General features: G+C 33.8%; 1 protein-coding gene across 1 annotated transcript in view; it reads left to right on the plus strand.

Moving 5' to 3' along the window:
* Positions 1 to 24,315, plus strand: part of LRP1B (LDL receptor related protein 1B) — a 1,811,620-nt gene that overhangs the window by 1,338,144 nt on the left and 449,161 nt on the right. The window contains exons 37-38 of the mRNA XM_045853515.1: positions 8,685 to 8,819; positions 9,385 to 9,514. Of these exons, the coding sequence (XP_045709471.1) occupies positions 8,685 to 8,819; positions 9,385 to 9,514 (265 nt within the window). The remainder of the gene's footprint in view (positions 1 to 8,684; positions 8,820 to 9,384; positions 9,515 to 24,315) is intronic.

The following is a 24,315-nucleotide window of genomic DNA, read 5'->3' on the forward strand; positions in this document are numbered from 1 at the left end:
ATCTAAGGTTTCATAATACTGTATCTTAAGGGGGTTAAGGTATCCAAAACCTATGAAGTCTACAAATTTTATCTTATTCACTCAAAAGGATGAAGTTCTTAGTGATTTTTTACTGTAAGAAAGTTGCCAATTAGCATTTATACTGATTTGTCTTTCTCAAAATAAATACACACAGAATTAAGTACAATTTAATTCATATTTGTAACCAGGCATCTGATGGATTCATCGCTTTTGCTTACCACTTTTCCAGAAATGATCTTATTGAACTTTCCTCTTATTATGAAGACCACATTTATTAAATTGGTTCTTATCTGAAGTAGGTTTCCATGAACTGTATTGTACATTTCTTCTAGTCCAAATGCTCCTAGTCTGCACTGATCAACCAAAGTCTGATTTCTTTAGTGAAGCCCTCTCTGATGACCTTGACTGACTTTGCTTTCCTCTCAGTTTCTGTAGCTTCATAGTCTGCATCAGGGGTTTTAGCTAGTGTGTCGCAGCAGTGTGCCTAGATGGGGCATGATTGGAAAGTAGCAGGTGCGCCAGTAGAACTAACCTTGCTTCTTTTTATTGTAAAACCTACTAGCTTAAAAAGAGTTCATTTAAAAATGCGCGTGTTTATTTATTATTTTAATAAATTATTTACTACAAATATATTATTACTCTCTTAAGTATTATGATTTAATACATTATAAAGCATATGCCCAAAATGGAATCTTAAAGGATGACAAACAAAAAAGTAAAAAAACCTGATTTGACATTTTCTTGCATTGCCTTAGATTTTCTTTTTTTTTTAGCCATTTCCTACAGTGTGTATGCATACCCAACTTTGATGTCACTTGTCTAAAATGTATGACTTGATATGTTAAATATATATATATAAAATTGTACTAAAATTATTTTTATAGATTCCAAAAATGCAGGAATTGCAATGAGATGAACAATTTAAGAGGTGGAAATGAGTGCTAAGAGAAAAATTAGGGAAAAATAGTAAAATCTAGAGCTAAACTGCACATTATAGAATTCTGTGTTTTTGCTAGATGTTAGCAGTCAATTTATATGCCATTTAACTAATTTAGTTAAATAAAATTTAACTAGTTTATTTAACTAAAATTTAATTATAGTGCAAAAAGAATAAAATTTAACTAATAACCAGTGCAAAGAGAAATATAAATTTGAAAGCTCAAAATATCTATATCATTTAAAATATGTTTGAAAAAATCAAGTGAAAAATACATTCCTGTGGAATAGGATACACTTATAGTTCAATAACAGCCAGCTTACTGGAAGTGGATACATATTAAAGAAAAGTAATCTTGTGAGCTGCCTTGTGATTTAGGTTGATTTTGGCATAGATTATAGAACAATGATTTTCAAAAGATCTAGGATGAGAGGCATATCAGAGTCAACTGAATAATTTTTTTTTTCCAAGATAGAATTAGAAGGGAAAAAATTCCCCAAATATGATACTCTGGAGACTATGTCAATCTCTTCTCTCCTTGAAAATCCCTTAATAGTGAGCCATTAGTATCAAGGAGATTGTAATGGGGGAAAGGGTGGGATGTAGTAGGACAGGAGTAGCATTTTATAATAAAGAATTTCACAAGACCATGGACCCTATTAAATAACAAGTGGTGTTCTTATCTGTACTACTAATGAGTTAACTAGTAATTCTCAAATTGTACATGACCCCCAGAATAAGCAATTTAAATCTCTGAGATGTGGCTGCACTTTGGCATTTATTTATTTACTTGTTTGTTTATTTACTTATTATATTTTAGAGAGGGGGGAGGGAAGGACAAAGAAAGTGAGAGAAAATTGATGTAAGAGAGAAATATTGATTGATTGCCTTTTGTACACACCCCTACTGGGTACCTAACCTGAAGCCTAGGCATGGGTGCTGGCCAGGAGTTGAATCTGAGACCTTTTGGTTTGTGGTACCATGCTCAACCAACCCAGATGCTTCATTTCAGTTAGGAATGTTATTTTTTTGTTTCCATTTTACCAGGGAATTCTAACAGGTATCCACATAAGAATTACTGAACTTCAACTGTGTAAACGTAGACCTGTTTCTGAGAATGGATGGGGTCAGTGGCTGGAGAGGGCTTCTTGATGGAGTAATCAGGAAAGGAGGGAACAATAATATTGAGATAAGAGGACAGATGTTGAGAGAAGATAGGAGCCAGGGCTAGGTGTGAGGCTGGGGCACAATATAAAGCTGCCACTTGAAAAATCACCCACGGTGGCTGTGGCCAAAGTACGTTTTTTAGAATAAAGATATCTAAGTTTTAATTTGAAGGTCTGATTTTATAATAAATCTCCCTATCCCATGCTTCCATAAATTCAAGGGCATTGTTTGTATTTCATGTTTGTATATGGTGTGTGCTTCATGTTTGTATGAATATTTCTGCCTGTGGATATGGGTAGGAGAGTAAGAAGTGGATTATGGAAAAATACTAAAGTTGGTATCTGTGTTAAAATGACAGAATGCATGAATAAAATATTGCCCTGAGGTGCATGATGATTGGTAAATGTAGGATTGATACAAAAAAAGTCTCTTTTCTCCCCAAATTAGAGAAGGTGATTTTTGAAAGAGCAAAATATAGGGTTTGGATTAGCAGTAACTGTCTTATCTGTCAAAGTTTTAGAATAAAAATCTGGAAATCACTATTTTAGTTAAGTTAGAGATATTAACAAATTGCTTGTCCTTAAGGCAGCCTTTGTAAGTGTAGAAACAACTATATTTTGAGGCCTATCTGTTAATGTCACAGCTGATAAATGACAATAAAAACCATGGAAAATGCTTATATTTATGACCTCAGAAGAAGAAGGGTATCTGCAACCAGCTCATCTAAAAGTGGTATTTAATAATTAAGGTCTAAATAAAAGGTGGTGGTTAGAAGGGAGGTAGGGGGTGGGATGTCTTACTTTCCAATCCCAACACTTCAAGTTAAAGTTGGGTTCATGAGCACAGTATCATGAGTTTATATAGATTGCATACACCCAAACCTTGTTGTATGGAACAACAAAAGCTAAAAATACAACAACAAAAGCAAATCTTAGCAGCTTTCTCTATGTTAAAAAAAAGTACACTAAATGACAATAGTTGAATAGTCACAAAATAAAACATCCTCTAGCTTGAACCTAGACCTAATGTTTATCAAGAAATCAGAGCACACTTCATGTAGAATTTCTCGTAAGTTAACATATACTTTTGGAACTGAACATAATTATCATTACTTTTCAAGTATGGGATAGAGCATAATGGGTTCAACAGTATGAAAACAACAAAAAAATTGGTAGATAAATTAATCAATCAAAATTTGTAGGTTTTACAACTCACAATTTGGAGCTGTCCTGAAGTAATTCTTTATGTTGGACATTCTCAATGAGTTATATGTAAACTCTAAGAAAGTTTCACCAGAACCTATTACTAAATATTACTGCTCTCTATAAAATGTACATAATTTTCTTAGTTTAAAATCTGAGCAAAGTAATTCTCCTAATTGTCAACCCAATTCTGAGCTTCCATGTCTTTGTTGACCAAATTATAATTTTGGGAACTAAGTATTATAATCTATCCTTATTACCAGATTTGATGACCAAAGTAAGATCCTTCCAGAAGGATTTATTCATACTCAAAATTTTTTAAAGGTAAAAGAAAATTTATAGTAAGAATTCTGTCTAATAAATAGTGAGAGTAGCTTCTAATTTTTTAGCCTGAGTAACCATGGCAATGGTTATATATATTGCTATCTGCTAATTTTTTTCACATTAGATGCTAGATTCAAATGACATCCACATTTGGACTTAGAGTGATAAAACCAGTTTTAAATGAGCAGAAACACACTTATGAAAGATAAGAAAAACCTCCTTCAAGTACTAGTTATAAAATTGAAGTACTTATTTTTTAGAGCTCTTCATTTTATCTTACTCTTCTAAATTCCCTTATATCCCAGTTAAATAATGTTAGCAGATGGGTATGGCTACACCATGATGAAACAGAAGTATGATTCCCCGCTCCCTCCCTTTTTCCCTCCCTTCCTGCCTTTCCTTTTCTCTCTTTCATTTTCTTCATAGCTCCTTTTAATCCAATAATCAGTAATTCCCAAATTTCTTTTATCTTCACAATTTTTGCCTTAGCCACATAGCATTTGCCTTTATTTGCATAATAATCATAACAACAATAATAACAGGAGTCAGGGAGGTTTACAATCTTGTGATATTGTCAGGGTTAAAATTGGATATAATTAATTTTATCAAAGTTGTTGATTTTATTTTTTCCCAGAATCCCAGACAAACCAACGGACTAAAGCTTGGCATTGTGTGATAAATTCTCTAAGATACAGATCATTATAAATACATTACAGTGTTTATAAAAGACACACTTTAAAAATAGTATCTTGGGGTTTTTACCTCTGAATCTTACTCAAAACTGGTGAAGAAAGAAAAAGAAAAAGCCCGTTATTGGTTAGGAAGTTGAAACAATAAGCTCACTTTTACTGTTTAATAATAGCACATTGTAAAGCCATGGCTCAGTAAAGCCAGTCATTTGCTTCATATCTGCAAAGATAAACACTATCAACCAAGGTGGATTAGCATGTTTCAACAGTTCCTGAAAACAGAATCATTAGAATTTTGGCTGTACTAAAACTATAGACATCTGTACTAGAAAAGACTTTATCTATTCTAGGTCTTCATGGTTCAATGACCTACATATGAATGGGATGGTGGAGTTTAACAATAGCTGTAGATAGTCTGTATAGTAGATTCTATATTGGGGGAAAATTGTTTGAGACAACTAATGTTATTCAATGAATCCTTTTTGTGATATCCACACATTTAATAAACAGATTCTCTATATCTTTATTAATTGGATAGCATATGTTTATTTTAAATGTAAACAGTTAGAACTCCTGAACAAATTTAATAAGCTAGCATTAAAGGATAAATGTTAAAAAATATGGCTTAGTAGAAGCATAGTAAATGAATACATTATATTTTATCTCATGTTTTTCATGTCTCTATGGTGTTTTCTAAAACAGTGTGTAAATTTGAGCCAGGAAACATGATTTTGAATTTTCTAGGATATAGCAGCCCAAAATAACACAGAGTCCAGTGTGCCCACAACGAGTGATCAATAAGTTCTGGTTAATGAATCATAAGGAAACAGATACCTAAAGTGAAAGTATATTAAGAGACTTGTATTTCTTGTTTCTTATTTTCAGACACAGTCTGCATAATCTACCCTTTGTAAATGGTTATCTCTTCTGCTCAACTTAATTAACTTTTCTCAGGGGTAAAAGTCTCCTCCTTTGTTTTACAAACAAATGTGACAACATGTGGCTTTTCTTTTAGTTCTGACTGTAATTGCAGTGCACAATAGTTGGTCACCTACACCTGTATAATTATCCTTAAAGTATCCTTTAAGTATCCTTAAAGTATGTGTGTAATATGTGTAAAAACTAATAAAGAAAGGGTTTTTGGATATAAATGGAGTGATTTAATTATTTCATTCTCTTGGTCCTGCTTAATGCATTACCACATGATTGATTTGTTCACATATTTCTCAAATATTGCTAATGAAAGAATGCAAGGAAACCTTTCAGTTTCTCAGGGCCCTAGTCCAATGGACTTAACCTAGCAGTAGATTTGGCATTATAATTAATCTACTATCTACAAAGTGAATATCTGTGAGGTGTCTACTGCACATGTGATTGCATTAGCAAAGTTGTGTCCCCTGCAGTCCCTACTTATGAGATATCTCACAGTCTATTTCTGAAAAGAAATAAAAAGATGCAATATCAGCTCAATATGAATAAGTGTATTTGCAAGATGCAGTAGTATATGTGTAAAAGAATGCCTCCTGATCATATGGAAAAAATGCTCACCAAGATGGCAAAGTTGTTAGAAGTGATTCAAGTGTGAAAGTCACATATAAATTTAGTGTCCTTTTTTTGTAGTACTTATAAACATTGTTGTGTCTTCTTTGACCTCCTGCAAAAATACTTGTCTATACTTCTTATATTCTGCTCATGCTATACTATTTTGAAGCGTCGGTCACTTTTGTGCGTGTGTACCCTGTGTTGTTTTATAAAGTTGAGCATATGAAGTTTCTTGTGGTAAGGGCTGTGTCTTCCTTGTATCTATTCCCAATAAATCTTTATACAGCACATCACATTTGTTCATGTATTCAATGTGTGAGGTTCCATTCTAGGGACCAGGAATAAAACAGTGAACAAAATAAAGCCCTAGCCCTCAAGAGGTTATACTCTTGTGAGACAAGACAGACTGTAAACAAAACAATAATAAATATGTAATGTGTTCGCAGTAATAAATGTTATAAGTGGAAACAATAGATTTGGTAAGGAAGATAGAGCATGACAAGGGAATAATTTTATGGAGTAGTCAGGGAAAGTTTCAGTAAGAAAAGGAATATTTAAGCTGTGTATATATATGTGGGTGAGGGGAGCATTTCAGATACAAGGAAAAGTAATGTAAGAACATTAGACTGGACAGCATTTGTCTTGTCTTAGGAAGAGGAAAGTCTGTTATTAGAGATGGGTGAGTGAGGGGGAGAGTGGAAGAATATCAGGTGAGAGAGGGTTGAAGGGTGTGGGTAGATCACGGATATCATAGGAAGGAACCTGAATTTCACTTTTGATGAAATGGGTAATATTAAAGAGTTTGAGTGGAGGGAACAGAAATGTTCTTATTTATTTGTTTAAAAGGGCAACAATGGCCTCTAAGTGGAGAAAAGACTCAGGAGGAAAGGGGGTCACTGAGACAGAAGTGGAAGCTGGGCTCTAAGATAGAAGCCTATTGCAGTAGTTCAGGCAAGAGATAATAGTGATTTGTTTTACATTATAAATAGTAGAGAGTGTGAGAAATGTTTTCATGATGGATATAATTTGAAATAGCAATAAAAAAGAGCCAAAATGCTTGATAACAAATGGAATTTGAGAGCATTGGATTATGGATTAGATGGGAACTGTGAGAAAAAGTGAGTAAGAACAGTGTACAGTTTCAGCCCATAAAACACAGGATGGAGCTGCCATCCATCATATCACCATAGCATGGGGGCCTGCATTAGATGAGTACAGGAGAAGCTTGTTTCACACAGAAATCCATAACTTGCCTTTTGTATATCAAGATCAACTTCTCTACATACAAGTGGAGATAAAAAGTAGATTGTTGTGCCCTGGCTGGCGTAGCTCAGTGAATTGAGCGCGGGCTGGGAACCAAAGTGTCCCAGGTTCGATTCCCAGGCAGGGTACATGCCTGGGTTGCAGGCCAAAACCCCCAGCAACCGCACATTGATGTTTCTCTCTCTCTCTCTCTCTCTATCTCCCTCCCTTCCCTCTCTAAAAATAAATAAATAAAATATTAAAAAAAAAGTAGATTGTTGTATATATGGGTCTAATGTTTGCAGAAGAGAATTGGACTTGTTTACAATGCTTGATATTTATGCAAAAACAATGCTTATTTTTATTGATTGATTTACCCTTTCAATAATGAATGCATGTTACCTGATACTTTTATAAAATAGGAAAAATCAAGTTCTTGCTTTCCAGATATATATTTGAAAATGGCACCTTTGTTTTGCTTCAAACAATTGTGTATATGAACTTAAGCATTCTTGGGGACAGGGGATATTTGGAATCCTCCCAAAATAGGTTAAAAAACCACTATAGTTCATTTGAATCAGAATCCCAACACTTACTAGTAAATGGTTTATTATATTGATTGCTTTTTCTTTATTTTCCATATTCTGTCACTGTCAAAGGAAAATTATATTTGTCTTAAAGGATTTCTTCTTCAAGTGGCCAAGTAGATTATAACACAAAAACTTAGTCAATGGCAAAATTATTATTTAATGATTTGTCTCCAGTGTCCTTCTGTTGGCTGTGTTTAAAATCATTGGTCTATAATTGCTCCTCTTTATGCATATGCATGCATATATACATTTCATTTATAATCTTTAGATGCATTTTCATTCAAATACTCAAAAACAATGATTTAAAAATTCTATAATAGCATGCAGCCATTCTTCAAGTATTTTAAAAACAATTTGTACAATGAGATCTTGAAAAATAATCTAAAGAGTGTGTAGTTGACCTTTGCTAAACTAGTATCTCAGAAGTAGTAATTGGATGATAAGGCATTTTTAAGACTTTGTACATTTTGAATGACCATGTACTTAAAATATTCTTGATGTAGTTGAAATATCCTTCCAGTTTTTTCTATTCTCTCTACTTTGAGACTTTGTTGAGTTGATTATCCCCAGTAGTATTCTTTTTATATTTAGAGGACTCAGACCCCATGTAAAAAGAAAAACTGTTGGCCAAAACATCATGGCTTGATATCAAGATGGCAAATTCATGGGGGATAAAAATATGTATTTATTGAGTTAAAGTACGTAAGAAAATGAAGAAACAATAATAAATGATGGAATAAGTAATTTTATATATTTCAAAAATATTTTAAAAACACATTTGACTAGGCGCTTTCCTATTGTTTTAATATCTTTCTTACTATATTAGTAAATTATCCTGAAGATTACTTATACATTAGCACACCCAGGATATTAACCCCCAAATACTGATGCAATGTGATTCTAATATGTATATTGCTACTTTCTATAGTGTGTGTATGTGTAATTTTTTTTCTTTCTATCTTATCCATAGAAAATGATACCATCTACTGGACAGACATGGGCTTCAATAAAATTAGCCGAGCTAAAAGAGATCAAACTTGGAAAGAAGATGTCATTACCAATGGCTTAGGAAGAGTGGAAGGGATAGCTATTGACTGGATTGCTGGTATAAGCTTGGCTTTTTTTGGTTATATTTCACATCTATTTTTAAGGACTCAATTTGCTTCATAAAAATTCTGATATTTTATATATTTATATATTATTTCTAGCCACAGGGGTAAATAGTCTCTTTTGCTTTTGGCTTCATTCTTCTAATACTTTTAAGCCTTTGAATAAGTATTTTTATGTAGAAGCAGAGCATGTAGTGTTAACTTTGGCAATTCTCCTGGAAAGCTCCATGAGGGTGGTAAACAGAAATGTTAGTTCTCTTTTGCCTGAAGTCTTTAGAAAGTTAAAATAGATTCCTTCTCACAGTGAGAGAAGTTTCAACTTATTTTTTGAGATATAAATGTATCATTATATGGTTTTAACTACAGGTGTGTGAGATGTAGGAAATATTTGCATATCTGTTTACTTATAGCTTTGTGCTTAGGAAATGTACACATTAAAATATAGAAACTAAATGATTTCTTGAAAATTATATAATGCTCAGAAGGTTAATAATTAGCCATAACTAGTACATAGTTTCCTTTCTCACAACTGTATCATAAACACATCTATGTTTCTCCTAGGTAACATATACTGGACAGACCATGGTTTTAACTTAATTGAAGTTGCAAGACTCAATGGCTCTTTCCGTTATGTGATTATTTCCCAAGGCCTGGATCAACCAAGATCTATAGCTGTGCACCCAAAGAAAGGGTAATTTTAAGAATTATATATATATCTCTTGAGTGTTAAGTGAGTTATCTTATTTCATTTAAAAATATCTAGACTTCCACATTAATATGCATTTTAATTATAATATCTGAAGCAAAACTCAAAAATATCTAACCAGTTGAAAAAGTTTATTTTCATTTGGTCATGTATAATTTAGTAATTGATGGGGTTATATTTGTTATGCAGTTCTTGAATGTGTGTGTAAATCCAAACAAGAATACCAACATATCTTTAGATTCTCAATTTAAAGTTCTACCCTAGAACTGTTTACCTAATAGCTACTGAATTATTTGCTGAGAGAATGAAATAACCATTTGATAGCCAACTTTATGTTTTATTATTTCTAAAGCCTCAGTTTCCATTTATGTTCAACATATTCACCCTAAGCTTTTTCTACCCCCTCTAGTTGAAGATAAACATGTCTGTCTTCTGATGTTTCCATGTGGATGTTTTATAGGCAAAAAACTGTACATCTCAAAAACTGAAATGAATTTAATCTATCAACAAGATTTGCTGATTTTTTCCTTCTAAATATTATCAATCTACCACTCTCCATCTGTACAGCCCCCACCCTAACTAAATCTGTTCTTACCTTGCACATATTCCACTGTGATTGATCTAACCTCACAAAAGACTAGACCAACTTTGGTCTTTTAATACAAATCTACTGATACATAAAACTTTTCATAGAATTCCCATTGACTTCCGAATAAAGTCCAAAATTTCCATTGAGATCCTTCTTAATCAAACCCTATGTAAATAATCAGTTTCAATTTCTTGCTACAATTTCTTTTGGACTTCTTAGTTTTTCAAATAATTCCTATACTCTCTAACTCCCATTACTTGTAATGTTCTCCTTCTTACTTTTATCTTGCTAAATATCATTTTTCCTTCTTTGGTTTTATAAGTAGGTTAGATTGGTTTGTTAGAGAGCACCAAAACACCAAGTGCTTTCATTTTTTATAAATTCTATATATTACTATACACCCATTTATATTTACTTGTTTAGTAGCTCTCTTTTTTAATGAACTGGAAAATGCCTCTATTCTTTACTATGACTCTATAAGAGCAGAGCCATGCATAGTTCATTTCTCTGTCCTCAGAGTTTAGTACATTTGCCTGGTAAAAAGTACACTGCTGATCAATAACCATTTCACTTTCAAACAATACCATAGAAGTAGTCCTATTACAAAACCTCATAACCTCATATTACTCCCCACTATTGTGTCACTGTGTGTCTTGCATCACTGGTATGACTTGACTTAGAGGGTTTTTTGTTTGTTTGATTGTTTTTAAGAATAGATAGTTTATGATTAAATTGAACTACTGTGCCTTTTGTAGTTGGAAGAAAGTGAAGCTGTCATAGTCACCCAGATGTTTATTAGATAAACCAGTGTAAAGAACAGTGATGGATAATGAAGTCAGTCTATGTGAATCATAAGTCAACTCTTACAAAAATCTGCAACCTTTCCTATTTGTTTTGTTATATGTACTTTTTCCAATATTATCCCTTGCTTCACTTTCTAGACAGATGCTATAATGTTAAATCATCATATTAGGACAGTGAAAAAGACTAATATAGGAAAGAGAAATGATGGCAAAAAATTTTACACCCTTTAAAACTAAGACTGTAATATGTTTTTAAAAGATTGTGTTTATATATTTTTAGAGAGAGGGGAAAAGGAGGGTGAAAGAGAGGGAGAGAAACATCTACGTGTGGTTGCCTCTCATGATCCCCCTGCTGGGGACCTGGCCTGCAACCCAGACATGTGCCCTGACTGGGAACTGAACCAGTGACCCTTTGGTTCACAGGTCAGCACTCAATCCACTAAACCACACCCACCAGGGCAGATTACAATATTTTTTTCAAAATTGAAAAAGCTGCATTGGTTAGGAATGCTCTTGGATTCAAAGAACATAACATTTAACTAGTGTGTGTTCTCCCTAGGAGCTTCTCTTTCTCCCTTTTTTCAACTACCATTTCTCTTTGCCAAGTTTTAATTTGTCTGATGCTTGATGTTATGGCTGCATTAATACAATATGTTTGACATATCAGGAAGTGTGTCCTTAACTAAAGAAGGAGGGGGATGTTAGATGAAACACTTTTCCTTGCTAAGTTGTATCATTTTATTTGGAAAGAGAAAGGTTTTGCTGTTAAACCCCATGTTGTAAACCTCAGATGAATTACATGCCCTGCCTTAGATCAGTCAATAGCCAAAGAGAAGAGATTATCTTGATACATTTAGACAAGTTTTGTTTCCCAGACCAAGCAGTAAACACTAGATATCTGAAAAAAACTCAGTTTGTTTACTAGTGAATGGATCTCAAAGAGACAATATAAAAAAAAAAGAAGAAAACTGACTCTCTTAATTGTTGTATTTCAGTAGTCATCCCAAATCACTACTGAATTGTTGTCATTCAGTAGTTCAATTTTTTTTTCTTTGACATCTTAATGTTGGAGTGCACCCATGGATCAGTCTTTGTTGTTTCCTCTTTTTGATTTGGTGATCTCATCCCATCTAAATGTTAAAGATTCCAACATGTATATACCCAGACAAGACCTTATTCCTAAACTCTAGATTTTTATGTTCAACTGAGTATTCACCTTATACGTTTAGAGATCTGTGGCAGATTTTAATTCTACAGATGAGTGCCACAACACTTGATATGCTGCATGCTCTTCTTACAGTGAGAAGTGAAACATCTTTTCCACACTCTTGAATTTGGTTGGGCTTGTGACTGTTATGGAAGTGATACTATGTAATTTCTGAAGCTATATCATAAAAGAAGATAGAACTTCTCCCTGATTCTCTTGGGATGCTCTTAAAAGCTGTGAGGAAGCCAAGCAACTTCATGAAGAGGCCACATGTAGTTGTGTAAACTAACAGTCCTAGCTAAGTTCCCAGCTGACAGCCAGCACCAGCAGCTAGACCTGCTGAGTGAGGGGTCCTTTAAATGGTTCCAGTCCCCAGCCATAACCCTAACATTGTTGTCTTCACAGTCGATGTGAAGAAGAGATGATCTCATGCAGAGCTCTGACCCAATTGCAAATTCATAAGCAAATAAATCAGTGTTGTTTTAAGCCTCTAAATTTGGAGTGGTTTGTTAAGGAGCAATATGTAACTAGAATGATCCATCAGAAATTTTCACCTTAACAGTCTAAAGCTAAACTAAATCTTTTTTCTATCATTATGATTTCTCCATTGGCTGATGCCAGTTTTGTTACCTCAGTTGCTTAGGCAAAAACACTTGGTATCATCTTTAGTGTCTCTTTTACTCTATGTTCAGTATACCAAGAATTCTGTTACTTTTGACTTCAAAATACATTTATACTCTACCGACTTCTCACAGATTTTATTGATACCACCCTAACATGAATCCTCCCTCTTGCCAATCTTTCTGGATCATAGGGTAATATCCTCTACTCCTGTAGCCCTATAGTCAGTTTTTCATGTAGTGGCATAATTATTCTTTTGGAATTTATGTAGCTGTCATTTCTTTGCTTGAATTTTACCAGCTTGTCCTTTTTTACTCTGTTTTGGAGATGAACAACAGTGTGGGAATTGACTGTGGGAGTGGGGGGTGGGCTGGGAGGAGGAGAGCAAAAGAGGAAAAATTGGGACAACTCTAAAAGAATAACAATAAAAAAGTTTAAAAATGATCACAAACCTAAAATGGTATTATTTTCTCCATTTAACAAATAAGGAAAATGAGTCAGCAATTTTCAATATATTACTCTGTCAAGTTATTATGTGAGGAAGTTAAGTTTTGCTAAACTCCAAATATTATGCTACATTACATGTGTATATATTTGTGTGTTACATGTTACATATAAACATATATAGTGTTGTTTTAAGCATCATAGAAATTAATAAAAATCAAGCACATAAGAAAGTTTTAACAGTTTCAGAATAAAATTATAATGAAAATTTAGTAAAGAGAGAATAAACCATAATTAAAAAGGACAGGGAAAAGCCAGGAGAAAACTTCCAGTTGGGTCGACTCTCCCCATATAGCCCCTGGACCACAGCATGCCTACGGTCAGGTGCCACAACTACTGAGCCTGGAAAGGGTGGGTGCGATTTTGTTTAATTTAAAGGATTAAAACACATGACTCTGTGTTTTAAACACATTGACAGGTGTCCACATAACACCTGTAAACTTGAAAATGAAAATGTTCTCTTCCAATATGATGGTATTTTTTAAATCTCTTTAATTAGAACTCATAATCAAACAATAAATCATCATAGATTCAATAGAGAAAATCTGATGAATTGCTTGTGACTAATTATTCTAATGATAGGAACAAGTATAATTTGAGTGTTTTGAAATTCCATTACATACACAGAAAATGGGTATGTTTCTAATAAAGAATTTCTTTCCTTCATGTCTGTAGTAAATTCAACAATTCATTTGTTTTCTGGAGAACCTCTGTGCCTAGCCTGTTATAGATTCATGCAGTTCAGTTTAACAGGCCTCTTGCTTTTACTCGTCAATCTGTCATTTTCTTTTTTATTTCTTACTGAAATCTACTATACACACTCAAGTTGTTATTCTAGACCTTTTTCCCTTAAGTATCTTTATACCTCTGCAGCCCCTTTTAACATAAACTCTACCTACTACTCTCTATGGTAATTGAGATCACCAGGCAAAGAATCCTACACACTTCACTGCCTGTCAGTCTGTTCAATGAACGTCCATTGAGCACTACACACAGTGAAACAGATCATCATGTCAGTACATCTCCATTTCCTCCTTAGCCTTCAGTTCAGGACCTTTTGACAAAACAGAACTGCTTACCATGTGAAAGACACTGGTGGACACTGTGAAGTATGATGTTATAAGTAAGATGTTACTTCTGTTGACAATGAGATTTCTGTTTAAATTTGAAGTTTAAACAAGTACAAAATTCTAGTTAAAGAATAGTCTCATCTTGTAAAGTAAGACTCATTTTCAGACATAAAGAGATTAGATCAGTACAATTTAAGCTTCAAAATTGTATCTAAATCTTATTTTAAAGTAATAATTTCTATAAGACTATTATCAAATTATACTGAGTTTTAAGAGAAAAAGATAGCATATAATTAGAGGAGTTAATAAAAGTGAGGGTAGTAGCAGCAGTAGTGGTGATTATTAGAGGCTTAATGGAGGACACTTGAAGGAGAATGTTTTCTGAGATAGAGTGGGGATATATTGGCAAAACAAAGATCATTAGCAAGAGCTTAAGTACATGGCATGTGGGGAAGAGTAGGTGATGTAGTTGGAAAATAAGTTAGGGCCATAAAATAAACAATAAGATATGCCATATTTTAAAGTTACTACCAAGGTGACAGCTTCTTCAGTATATCAGTTAAGATCTAAACTGGTCCTGGACCTTCTTTTCTAAGTCTCCTCCAGCCCTAAACAACCCACATAACCAGAGATCAGAAGTGTGATGAGGGTTTACAGAAGTTGTAGCATTCTTTAAATAGGGAATTTTTTGAAATGCTCATTTATTATACCAAGGAGAGTGTTATAGGGGTATGAAGAGGGTTCTTTCTCTGTTCTCAAGCCAAATAATGAAGAGAGCTAGAAGCAAATATATAAAGGGAAGACTAAAATGAATAGACAAGGACAATAAATAAAAACAAAATGTGTCACTCTCTTACCACAAGTCCTCAGACCAGGAGGAATCATGTCAAAGTTGGACAGAGGGGAGAAAATTTTAAAATAAATATGAGATTTAAGTTTGGATTTATAAAGAACTGGTCTTTGATGTTAGAAAATTAATCTTAACAATATGATTCTGTTAACTAAACATGTTTTGGAAGTCCAGGATTCCTTCTGAGATAGAAAATTCTCAAGAAGAAATATTGACTAGAGCAAAAGTAGAATCAGAAGTTGGGTAAATATACTGGCTGGCGTAGCTCAGTGGATTGAGCGCGGGCTGGGAACCAAAGTGTCCCAGGTTTGATTCCCAGCCAGGGTACATTCCTGGGTTGCAGGCCATAACCCCCAGCAACCGCACATTGATGTTTCTCTCTCTCTCTCTATCTCCCTCCTTTCCCTCTCTAAAAATAAATAAATAAAATATTTTTAAAAAAAGGAAGTTGGGTAAATATAATGTCTCTACTTATCCAACAAAGATCTGACTCTGCAATAAAGCACATTAATGGAAGAGATTACCCAAGAAAGAATACAGAATAAAATAAGTCTAAGAACAAAAATAAAGGATATTTACAGTTAGGGAATGAATTGATTGAGGGGAAAATAAAGAAAATTAACAATAAAGGAAGATACAGAGAGTAAAACAACAATTTCAAATCTACAGGAAAAAAGCACTGTGTCATAGTCAAGGTAAGAAAGTGTTAGGGAGAAGACTGTGTCAGGAATAAAGAGATTTGAAGGGATAAAAACAGAGAACACAACATTGGATTAATGATTAGGATGTTATTGTTAATTATTATCAATTTCAGGATATTGGTAGGGCAGAAGCCAAATATAAAGAATTGGTAAGTGAAAGATAATTAGAAAGTAGAACTAACACATTTAGGGCACAGTTACAGAAACATGGGCAAGGAAAGGAAAGAGGAGAAAATAGAAGGTATGTTGAGAAGGTAGTAGGATATGGAAAAAGTTTTTCTTAGTATGGGAGTCAAGGAATACTTCACATATGTATAGGTTAGGGGAATAAACTGGCAAAAAAAGAAGAGGGAGAAAATGTACTTAAAGAGAAGAAAAATTCCAAGGGTTGTAGGAGGAACTTTGCCATGGAAGAAGTAATAAGATGGATCAGTAATAACAGGAGGCACAAAATTGATAGGCAAGATTATCATCTTATGTCATGTTTCCCAGCAATTGTTGATATTGGAAATAGAGCATTTTCACTGATAATTAAACTTAGTTTGTGTCCTTGTTTATGTAAGGCAGAGGCAAAATGGAGATGTGGGTTCCTGGAACAGTTAAAGATGAGGATCTATGAGCTGGGATATTCACAGGATCATCAACATGAGTCATAAAAATCCCTAAGTATGTTGGCAGTGGAGGGAGAAGACAGTAAAGTTGTCAGTGAGTAGTAAAGCAATTAAATAAATGTGGTGGCTAATTGGGATACAGTGATGATATGGTAGTATGGGAAAATGAAATGTGTGAGTTCATACTGTGAATGTTTTGAAACATGTGAACATAATCTCAGAGAAAGTTTCCTTTGTTACTAAAATTTACTTCTTCACTTATATTCTAAACACAATAACATCTATTTCCTTGGGCAACTCATGCAATAACTATTCTTTTTAAATCTATCATCTCTAACTTGTTCTTTTCAATGAAGTTTTTCCCTTAGCTTTCAAATAGGCTGATTCCTCTTAATTGAAAAAAAAAGGATAAAAAGTAAAACTTACCAATGTCTTATTTCTTAACATATGTTTACTTCTTAAATTCTTTTATTTTTATTTTATTTATTTTCAAAAGAGGGGAAGGGAAACGGAAAGAGAGGGAGAGAAACTATGCAAGAGAAACACTGATTGGTTGTCCCTCACATGCTTCCAACCAGAGACCTGGCCTGCAACCCAGACACACACCTGACAGGGATTAGAACTGGAGACCTTTTGTTTCGTTGGATGACACCCAACCCACTGTGCCACACTAGTCAGGGCTACTTCTAAATCTCTTGAGAGCTATATCCATTGTTTCTTCATTGAACTTCTGAAATGGTTTTTCAGATTCTGTTCTTTTCAAACACTTCTAAATTTATCAGTACCCTAAGCCAAATAATTTATTTTTCGGCTATCACACCAGTTGCATTCTTCTATACAGTTTTTTCATTAATTATCCACTTAGTAATTCATTTTCTCTGTTACCTTCTTTAACTTTCCATTTCCTTGTTCTCCCTGACCTCCTCCAGACATGTCCTCTTAGCATTGCATGTGTCCTCTATTATTCTTCTCCTCATTTAAGGCTTTGAATGCCATTTTCTCTCTTGCTATATTTACCTTTTACACTTATTTTCATGTTTTTATATTTTAATACCTGCATTACATTCCATCCCTATCCATGGCATTTTTAAAAATTTTATCATGGTTCTTTTGTCCTGACAAGATAAAAACTTACTTTAAATTTTTCTTTAGTTTCTCATCACCTATTTCATCTTCCACAAAATCCTATCATTTCTTCTCTTCAGATGTCTTAGATTTTATACTCTCTCCATTGCAACTGTAAGCTCAGCACTGACTCAGCTAGAGGATATCAGTAAATAGTTTTGATTCCTTAAATTTATTTTCATTCCACAAAACACAAAATCTTGGACTATGTAGCAATATTTTAAATATTATTACCTCTGTACCCTCACCTTTTCTTAAAAAAATTAAGTATTACATAAATCACAGGGTTAGATATTGTTTTCAGAATGCATAGTTAAAAATTGATATACCTTTTTAAATATTAAGCTTATTTTTCTGAAATGTTTAGTCCTGCTTAGATATATTAGTGATAAGTTCCTTGCTATAAATTATCTACATGTTCACTGACTAGAGTTCAGTAGAGGGTAAAAACAACTTAAAAATGACCAGTCTAAATAAGTTTTTCAAATATTAATATTAAAGTACTATTATATAGATAACTATCAAAATTCATATCATAGAAATAAAATATAGCATTTTAATGTTCTGTTTGAAGTTAAAACATGACAGGTTGTATATCCAAGGGAAAACATGAATCATAATGGAGTAAATTAACTGAATCCAAACTGTAAATATGCCTTGAAAAGTAGACATGAAGCCTGTTTTTCAACCAAGGAAACTTGCAGTCTCTTAAAAATGTAGCCAATGCAAGATAGAAAGTGCATATAAATTTAGTTCAGCTTGGAAAATTAGTTTGTCTCCTCCTGTGACTTTTTTTGGTAAGCCATCACTTTCTATTAAAAATTGAAATATATTAATTTTCTTTATGCTAAAAAGCCATATTCTACTTATAACAACAAAAAATTATGTATATGAGATCATAGTATGATATCAAAAACATCTGTTAACTTTCCATGGAATTGGATCCTAAGTGAAGCAGGAATATTCTGTCATTTTATTTCTTTTTAAGCCCCAGGATGTGCATTGTCTTCCTTAACTTAGCTTTATATTTCTATGACTATAAATAACTCACTTAAAAGTATTTCTTTCCAATGCAATGATTCAGCTTGACAATATATCTTCATATTCAAGTACATATGGTCAAATGTTCTTTGATTGATTCTGTATATAAATGAAAGCAGATAGATATGCTTTTAGAATATGCTTAACAACATGCAGAAGGTCTTGAATGACAGTTTTAACATCTTTTGAGCTAACAAGAATATACAGTATAGTTTAACACCATTTTCTAGAGTCTATTTTGCTTTTAAGTCAAAGCAACACTTACAAAAACAAAATGGAATTAAATTTGATTTACAATAGAAATAATAGTGGAATCTCAATGCTAGTACATAGTATTAAAATACCATGATGCTCAAGTAGCTTAGGAATACCACAATTATACCCCAGATCATAGCCACTTCCCTCTGAGTGAGGCATATGAAATTAGGAAAACAAGAGAAAGAAGAAGTGTCACAGTACTTTTCATGAGGGATTGTCGCAAAAATTCTATTGCAGACATCTACCTTTCTTACAAAGCTAGTTAGGTCTTACTCATCCAGTCCTTTTTAGTAAGATATACCCTCTTTCCTCAAACATGAATCTTGGATTTTATCTCTTTCTCCAAAAGGAGTGAAGAAGGACAAGAAATTATCAATATGTCCTGAGATACAATTGCAGATATGTGGCTGATTGCAGAGATCTGGCCAGAAAGGTCATGCTATCTCTCACTGCAAGAGGGTACCCCTGGCCCAGACCACCAAAGCCATTTTGATGAAAACCAAAGGTAGACACTAAAAAATATAGCACCTTTCCTTAATTTCTCAAGGGATCTGATCCATAAAAACATAGTAAAGGGTAAAAGACAAATTTGAAAAATATCTTGCTGGGGGCTCTGCCTGCAGAGCCTTCCTCCCCACCCCACCCCGACTTCCAGTCTGCCTTGGATGAGATTAAATTTACCAAGATGAGATCTGCTTCTGGAAGAAAGCTGGCCAATCTGTCAAAGGAGAAGGACCGGGAGCCTATTCCTCAATGGGCTTTTGTTGGGTTTAATCTGCATAGGAATACAGGGCATATATGTAAAGCTCATCAGTCATTGTCAGGCAGTAATAATCAAACAATAGATAACATTCAAAGAACTGGAGGGCTTATTTTGAGTCCCGGTCAGATACCTAATGGGCCAGAACACTTTGGGGAAACAAGCTCATTTCAGGCTTGGACCCTTATCATTTAAATTGAGGGTATTAACAAAGTAGGTTTTATAGGATTTTATGCATTCTTTCTTAGGCCTGATCTTCCTAGGGAACCCACCATTTCCAGCACAGGGCCACACGCCCTCCTGCATTGTTTCAGGTTTAAGGCATTGTTTCAGGCTTAAGTCAGGCAGGGGAAGTAAGACAGCCAAGAGATTAAGAGACTTCTTGCATACAGAATGAGGACTCAGGCTTTGTCAAAGCCAAGGAGTGAGGGTCCATCACTCCCCTTTTCAATAGCACCCTGTGTCCTTTCCTGGGGGCCCCTTCGAGACCGTGCCTGTCTTAGGTCAACCCTCCTTTAAGGAATCTTTCTCATCATTGGCTAACCAGTCATCTGCCTGGGGTCAAGCAAGGTGAAGTGAAAGTGGGTAGAGGCAGTGCCCCTACAAGGAAGATAAGCTTTGTCTTCTTAATGGCTTATGGTCCCAAGGTCCTTTACTCACAACCTTAGCCATGGAGGATTATAGCTTCTGAAACTAGGCAGGGAAGTTCCAAACAATATCTTATTTACCTGTTGATATTGCTACAGTTTTTTTTTAAATGCAGAATATCCAGCATAGGTTAATTGATATATAAGACAGTTTAGAGGTCATGAAAAATACTAAAAATATCTGTATAATACTTTCAGAATTCTAAATAAGCTCTTGATTACTAGGAGTGTAGGGCACAGGTGGCAAAACACAAGTCCCGTGGGCCAAATCTGGCCCTCCACCTTGTTTTATCCAGCCCAGCACTTTATTTCTATCTGGCAGCAGCACTGAGCCCCTTGCCCCTAGTTAAGGATTAGTTACATTTATACAGTCCTAAAATTATATTCAGCCCTTCGAAGGCAACCACAAGGGTGATGTAGCCTCTGGTGAAAATGAGTTTGACACCCGTGTTCTAGGGTATAAGAGACTAGGTGTTAAATATTTCATAAGAAAATTCATAGATTATAAGGAAACATCAAATATAATTTATTGAAAACATCAATAATCACTGAAGGATGAACCATTCACTCAAGAAAACCATTGTTAAACATGTAAATAGTAAATTAATATCATAGTGAACATGCATATGTATGTATTTTTTAAAATGAGAGGAGAGTGAACAGTGAGACGGGGTACCAATACATAAATAAAATCAGGAATTAATATAATTCAGGGTGATAAGCCTAACGTGCTATGGGATTACAGGTGCCAAATAAGTTTTTCTTTGTGAAAAAATTTCCTCTATATTTCTCCAGTGTTGACTGACACTATTTTTTGTGTTTTATATAAGAAATAAGAATTTTATATAATTATTCAATGTCACAAAATAGTAAATCAAGATGAAATCAAATGTAACAAACACCAAATTAAGAATCATTAAAAAAATGATAACAATAATTTTAAGCTTAAACAGAAAGAGAAAACAACTCAGATGGCCTGTATCTTTTTATTTTGGCTCAAAATAAAAGTTCATTTCTGAAGTTGTTTTTAGGTGACAAATTCTCTTACCCCAGTACTTCAACATTTTCTGTGTTGAAACCCCTAATTCATTACTTAGAGAGACTTACAACTAATAAGTTTTAACCATTTCTATTAGTATTATCTTAGAAAGTACTTTATTTACCTATTTGCCTCTGTCATTAAAGAGTGAGCTTCATGAAGCCAATAAATCCCATTTATTTTGTATCATCACCACCCAGCACATTAATAACTACTTAATATATTTTGAATGAGTACATGACTGAAATGAAAGAATATATTTAAGAATCATCCACCAAAGTATCAATAAAAAATGGAAAAATACTGTCTCTAGACTCTTCTTTTTAGCAGTGTTTTGCACTCTGTGGTCGTTATTTGTACATTGTAATAGTAACACATTCAGACTTGAAGTGAAACCATGACAGGAATAGAGAAGGTTCTGCATTATACTGTATTTTTCATGGGGAAAGGAATTCAATTCATGTATTTGTAAAATATATTAAAATTTTTTAATATTGTATTATTTTGCTTGTGTCTGAATATGGAGACATTGCCATGCTGGCCTACAAGGTATTCAATTAATATGAGTTTCAAGTGAGTCTAGTGAAACAACTAAGATACTGTAAATTGTAAGCAGTTTTTGTCAAAAAGTTGATACTTGCATACAATCTGGCTGCTATTGATAATCTGTAGGTTTTTGTTTTATTTTTTGTTTTACGTTTTGCAGACACATTAGAACATGGTTGACCCCCAATCTACAGAGGACACAATGATATTCTTGATTCTATTCTCCATCAGTCCACTGTTCATATAAGAGAATTACACAATCTCCTTTTGTTGTGCTACCAGGGAAATTTTTATTATCCCAGTTTTTCTTTGGTATATCTGATAAAGTATCTAAATCACACTTTCATAGAGAATGAATAGGAAAGGGAAGAAATAACAAGTTTATAGTAAAAATTGTAACCCAAATCTGTGCTTTAGAGAAACAGGTTAGCAGTCAACAAGGGAATCTTAAATTCAAAGAAAATAATTGATTCAAATGAGTTGGTTTTCACTATAACTTATATAACTAAAATATCAAAAGACATTTAATACTCTATTTTTAACAGTTTTTAAACTTCTTCTTTTTTTTGTTCCTTTACACTTCTTTACCTTTCCCCTACCAAAGTCAGAGCTCTGTTTCCATGTAGCCTTATTTCATAAAAGCAGTGTATTTGGAATTATTCAAAGACACTTATAATGTCGTAAATGTATATTTTTCAGTTTGAATCTAATTATGACATAAGATGATATGTTTTCCTTTATGAGTGAACCTGTGTGTAAATTAATTCTAATATCAATATAATTGCCTTATGATAAATCCAATAAACTTGGGGACAAGAAACTATGCTAGCCTTTGGGAGCATTTCAGCTAAAACTAAACACAGGCTTTTACCTATTATCCAAATATCAATAATTAATTGGAAATTAACTTATGATTTTTATCCATTGCACATTTTTTTCTGCCAAGGATTTCTGTGTCTAATGAAAATGATAGGGATATTTGTGTTATGATGATTTCTAATAGTATTCCTATAAACCTTCAAAACACTTTTGAATGTTTCTTTTTAAATTTTTATTGTTGTTCAAGTACAGTTGTCTCCATTTTCCCCCCACTACTGCCCCTGCCCCACCCATCCCCACTTCCCACCCTTGATCCTACTCCCCTTTGGTTTTGTACATATGTCCTTTGTACATTTTCCTTGACTTTACCCTTCCCCCTTTTTCACCTGTTATCCCCGCTCCCCTCTGTTTACTGTCAGTTTGTTCTTTAGTTCAATGTCTGTGATTATATTTTGCTTGTTTGGTTATTTTGTTGATTAGGTTCCACTTATAGGTGACACTATATGGTATTTGTCTTTCACTGCCTGGCTTATTTCACTTAGCATAATGCTCTCCAGTTCCATCCATACTGTGGCAAAGGGTAGGAACTCTTTCTTTCTTTATGCTGCATAGTATTCCATTGTGTAAAAGTTTCCTTTTAAATTTTGTGGGTTTTTTAAAACATATTTTATTGATTATGTGATTACAATTGTCCCAATTTTTCTCATTTGCCCCTCTCTGTCTGGTATCCCCATTTCCAGCAGCAATCCCTTACCCTTAGTTCATGTCCATGGGTCATGCATATTAGTTTTTTGCCTACTCCATTTCCTATACTGTTCTTAACATCACCCTGTCTATTTTGTACCTACCAATTTGTACTTCTTAATGCCTGCAATTTTACCCTCATTCTCCCCATTCCCCTTCCCAGCTGATAACCCTCCAAATGGTCTCTGTATATATGATTTTGTTCCTGTCCTCATTGTTTGCTTAGTTTGTTTTTTTTAGATTCAGTTGGTGATAGTTGAGAATATATTGCCATTTTAATGTTCATATTTTGATCATCTTTTTCTTACATAGTTCCCTTTAACAGTTAATATAATAATGGCTTGGTGATGATGAAGGTCTTCAACTTTACCTTTTTAGGGAAGCACTTTATATGCTCTCAATTCTAAATGATAGCTTGGTTGGCTAGAGTAATCTAGGTTATAGGTCCTTGCTTTTTATCACTTTGAATACTTCTTACTAGTCCCTTATGGACTGCAAATTTTCTTTTGAGAAATTAGCTGACAGTCTTATGTGAACTTCTTTTTAATAAGTTCTGCTTTTCTCTTGCTGATTTTAAGATTCTCTCTTCATCTTTAACCTTCGGAATTTTAATTATGATATTTTGGTGTTGCCCACTTTTGGTCCAACTTGTATGGGACTCTCTTTCTGTCCTGGACTTGTATGACTATTTTCTTCACCAAATTAGGGAAGTTTTCTTTCATTATTTTTTAATATGTTTTCAGTTTTTTGCTCTTCCTCTTCTCCTCTGGTATGCCTATGATTTTGATGTTGGTAGATTTGGAGATGTCACAGAGGCACTTTATTTTATCCTAATTTTCTTTCATTCTTTT

The sequence above is a fragment of the Phyllostomus hastatus genome, unplaced genomic scaffold, assembly GCF_019186645.2.
Source record: "Phyllostomus hastatus isolate PE091 unplaced genomic scaffold, TTU_PhHast_1.1 phas_contig_1, whole genome shotgun sequence".
NCBI lineage: Eukaryota > Metazoa > Chordata > Mammalia > Chiroptera > Phyllostomidae > Phyllostomus > Phyllostomus hastatus.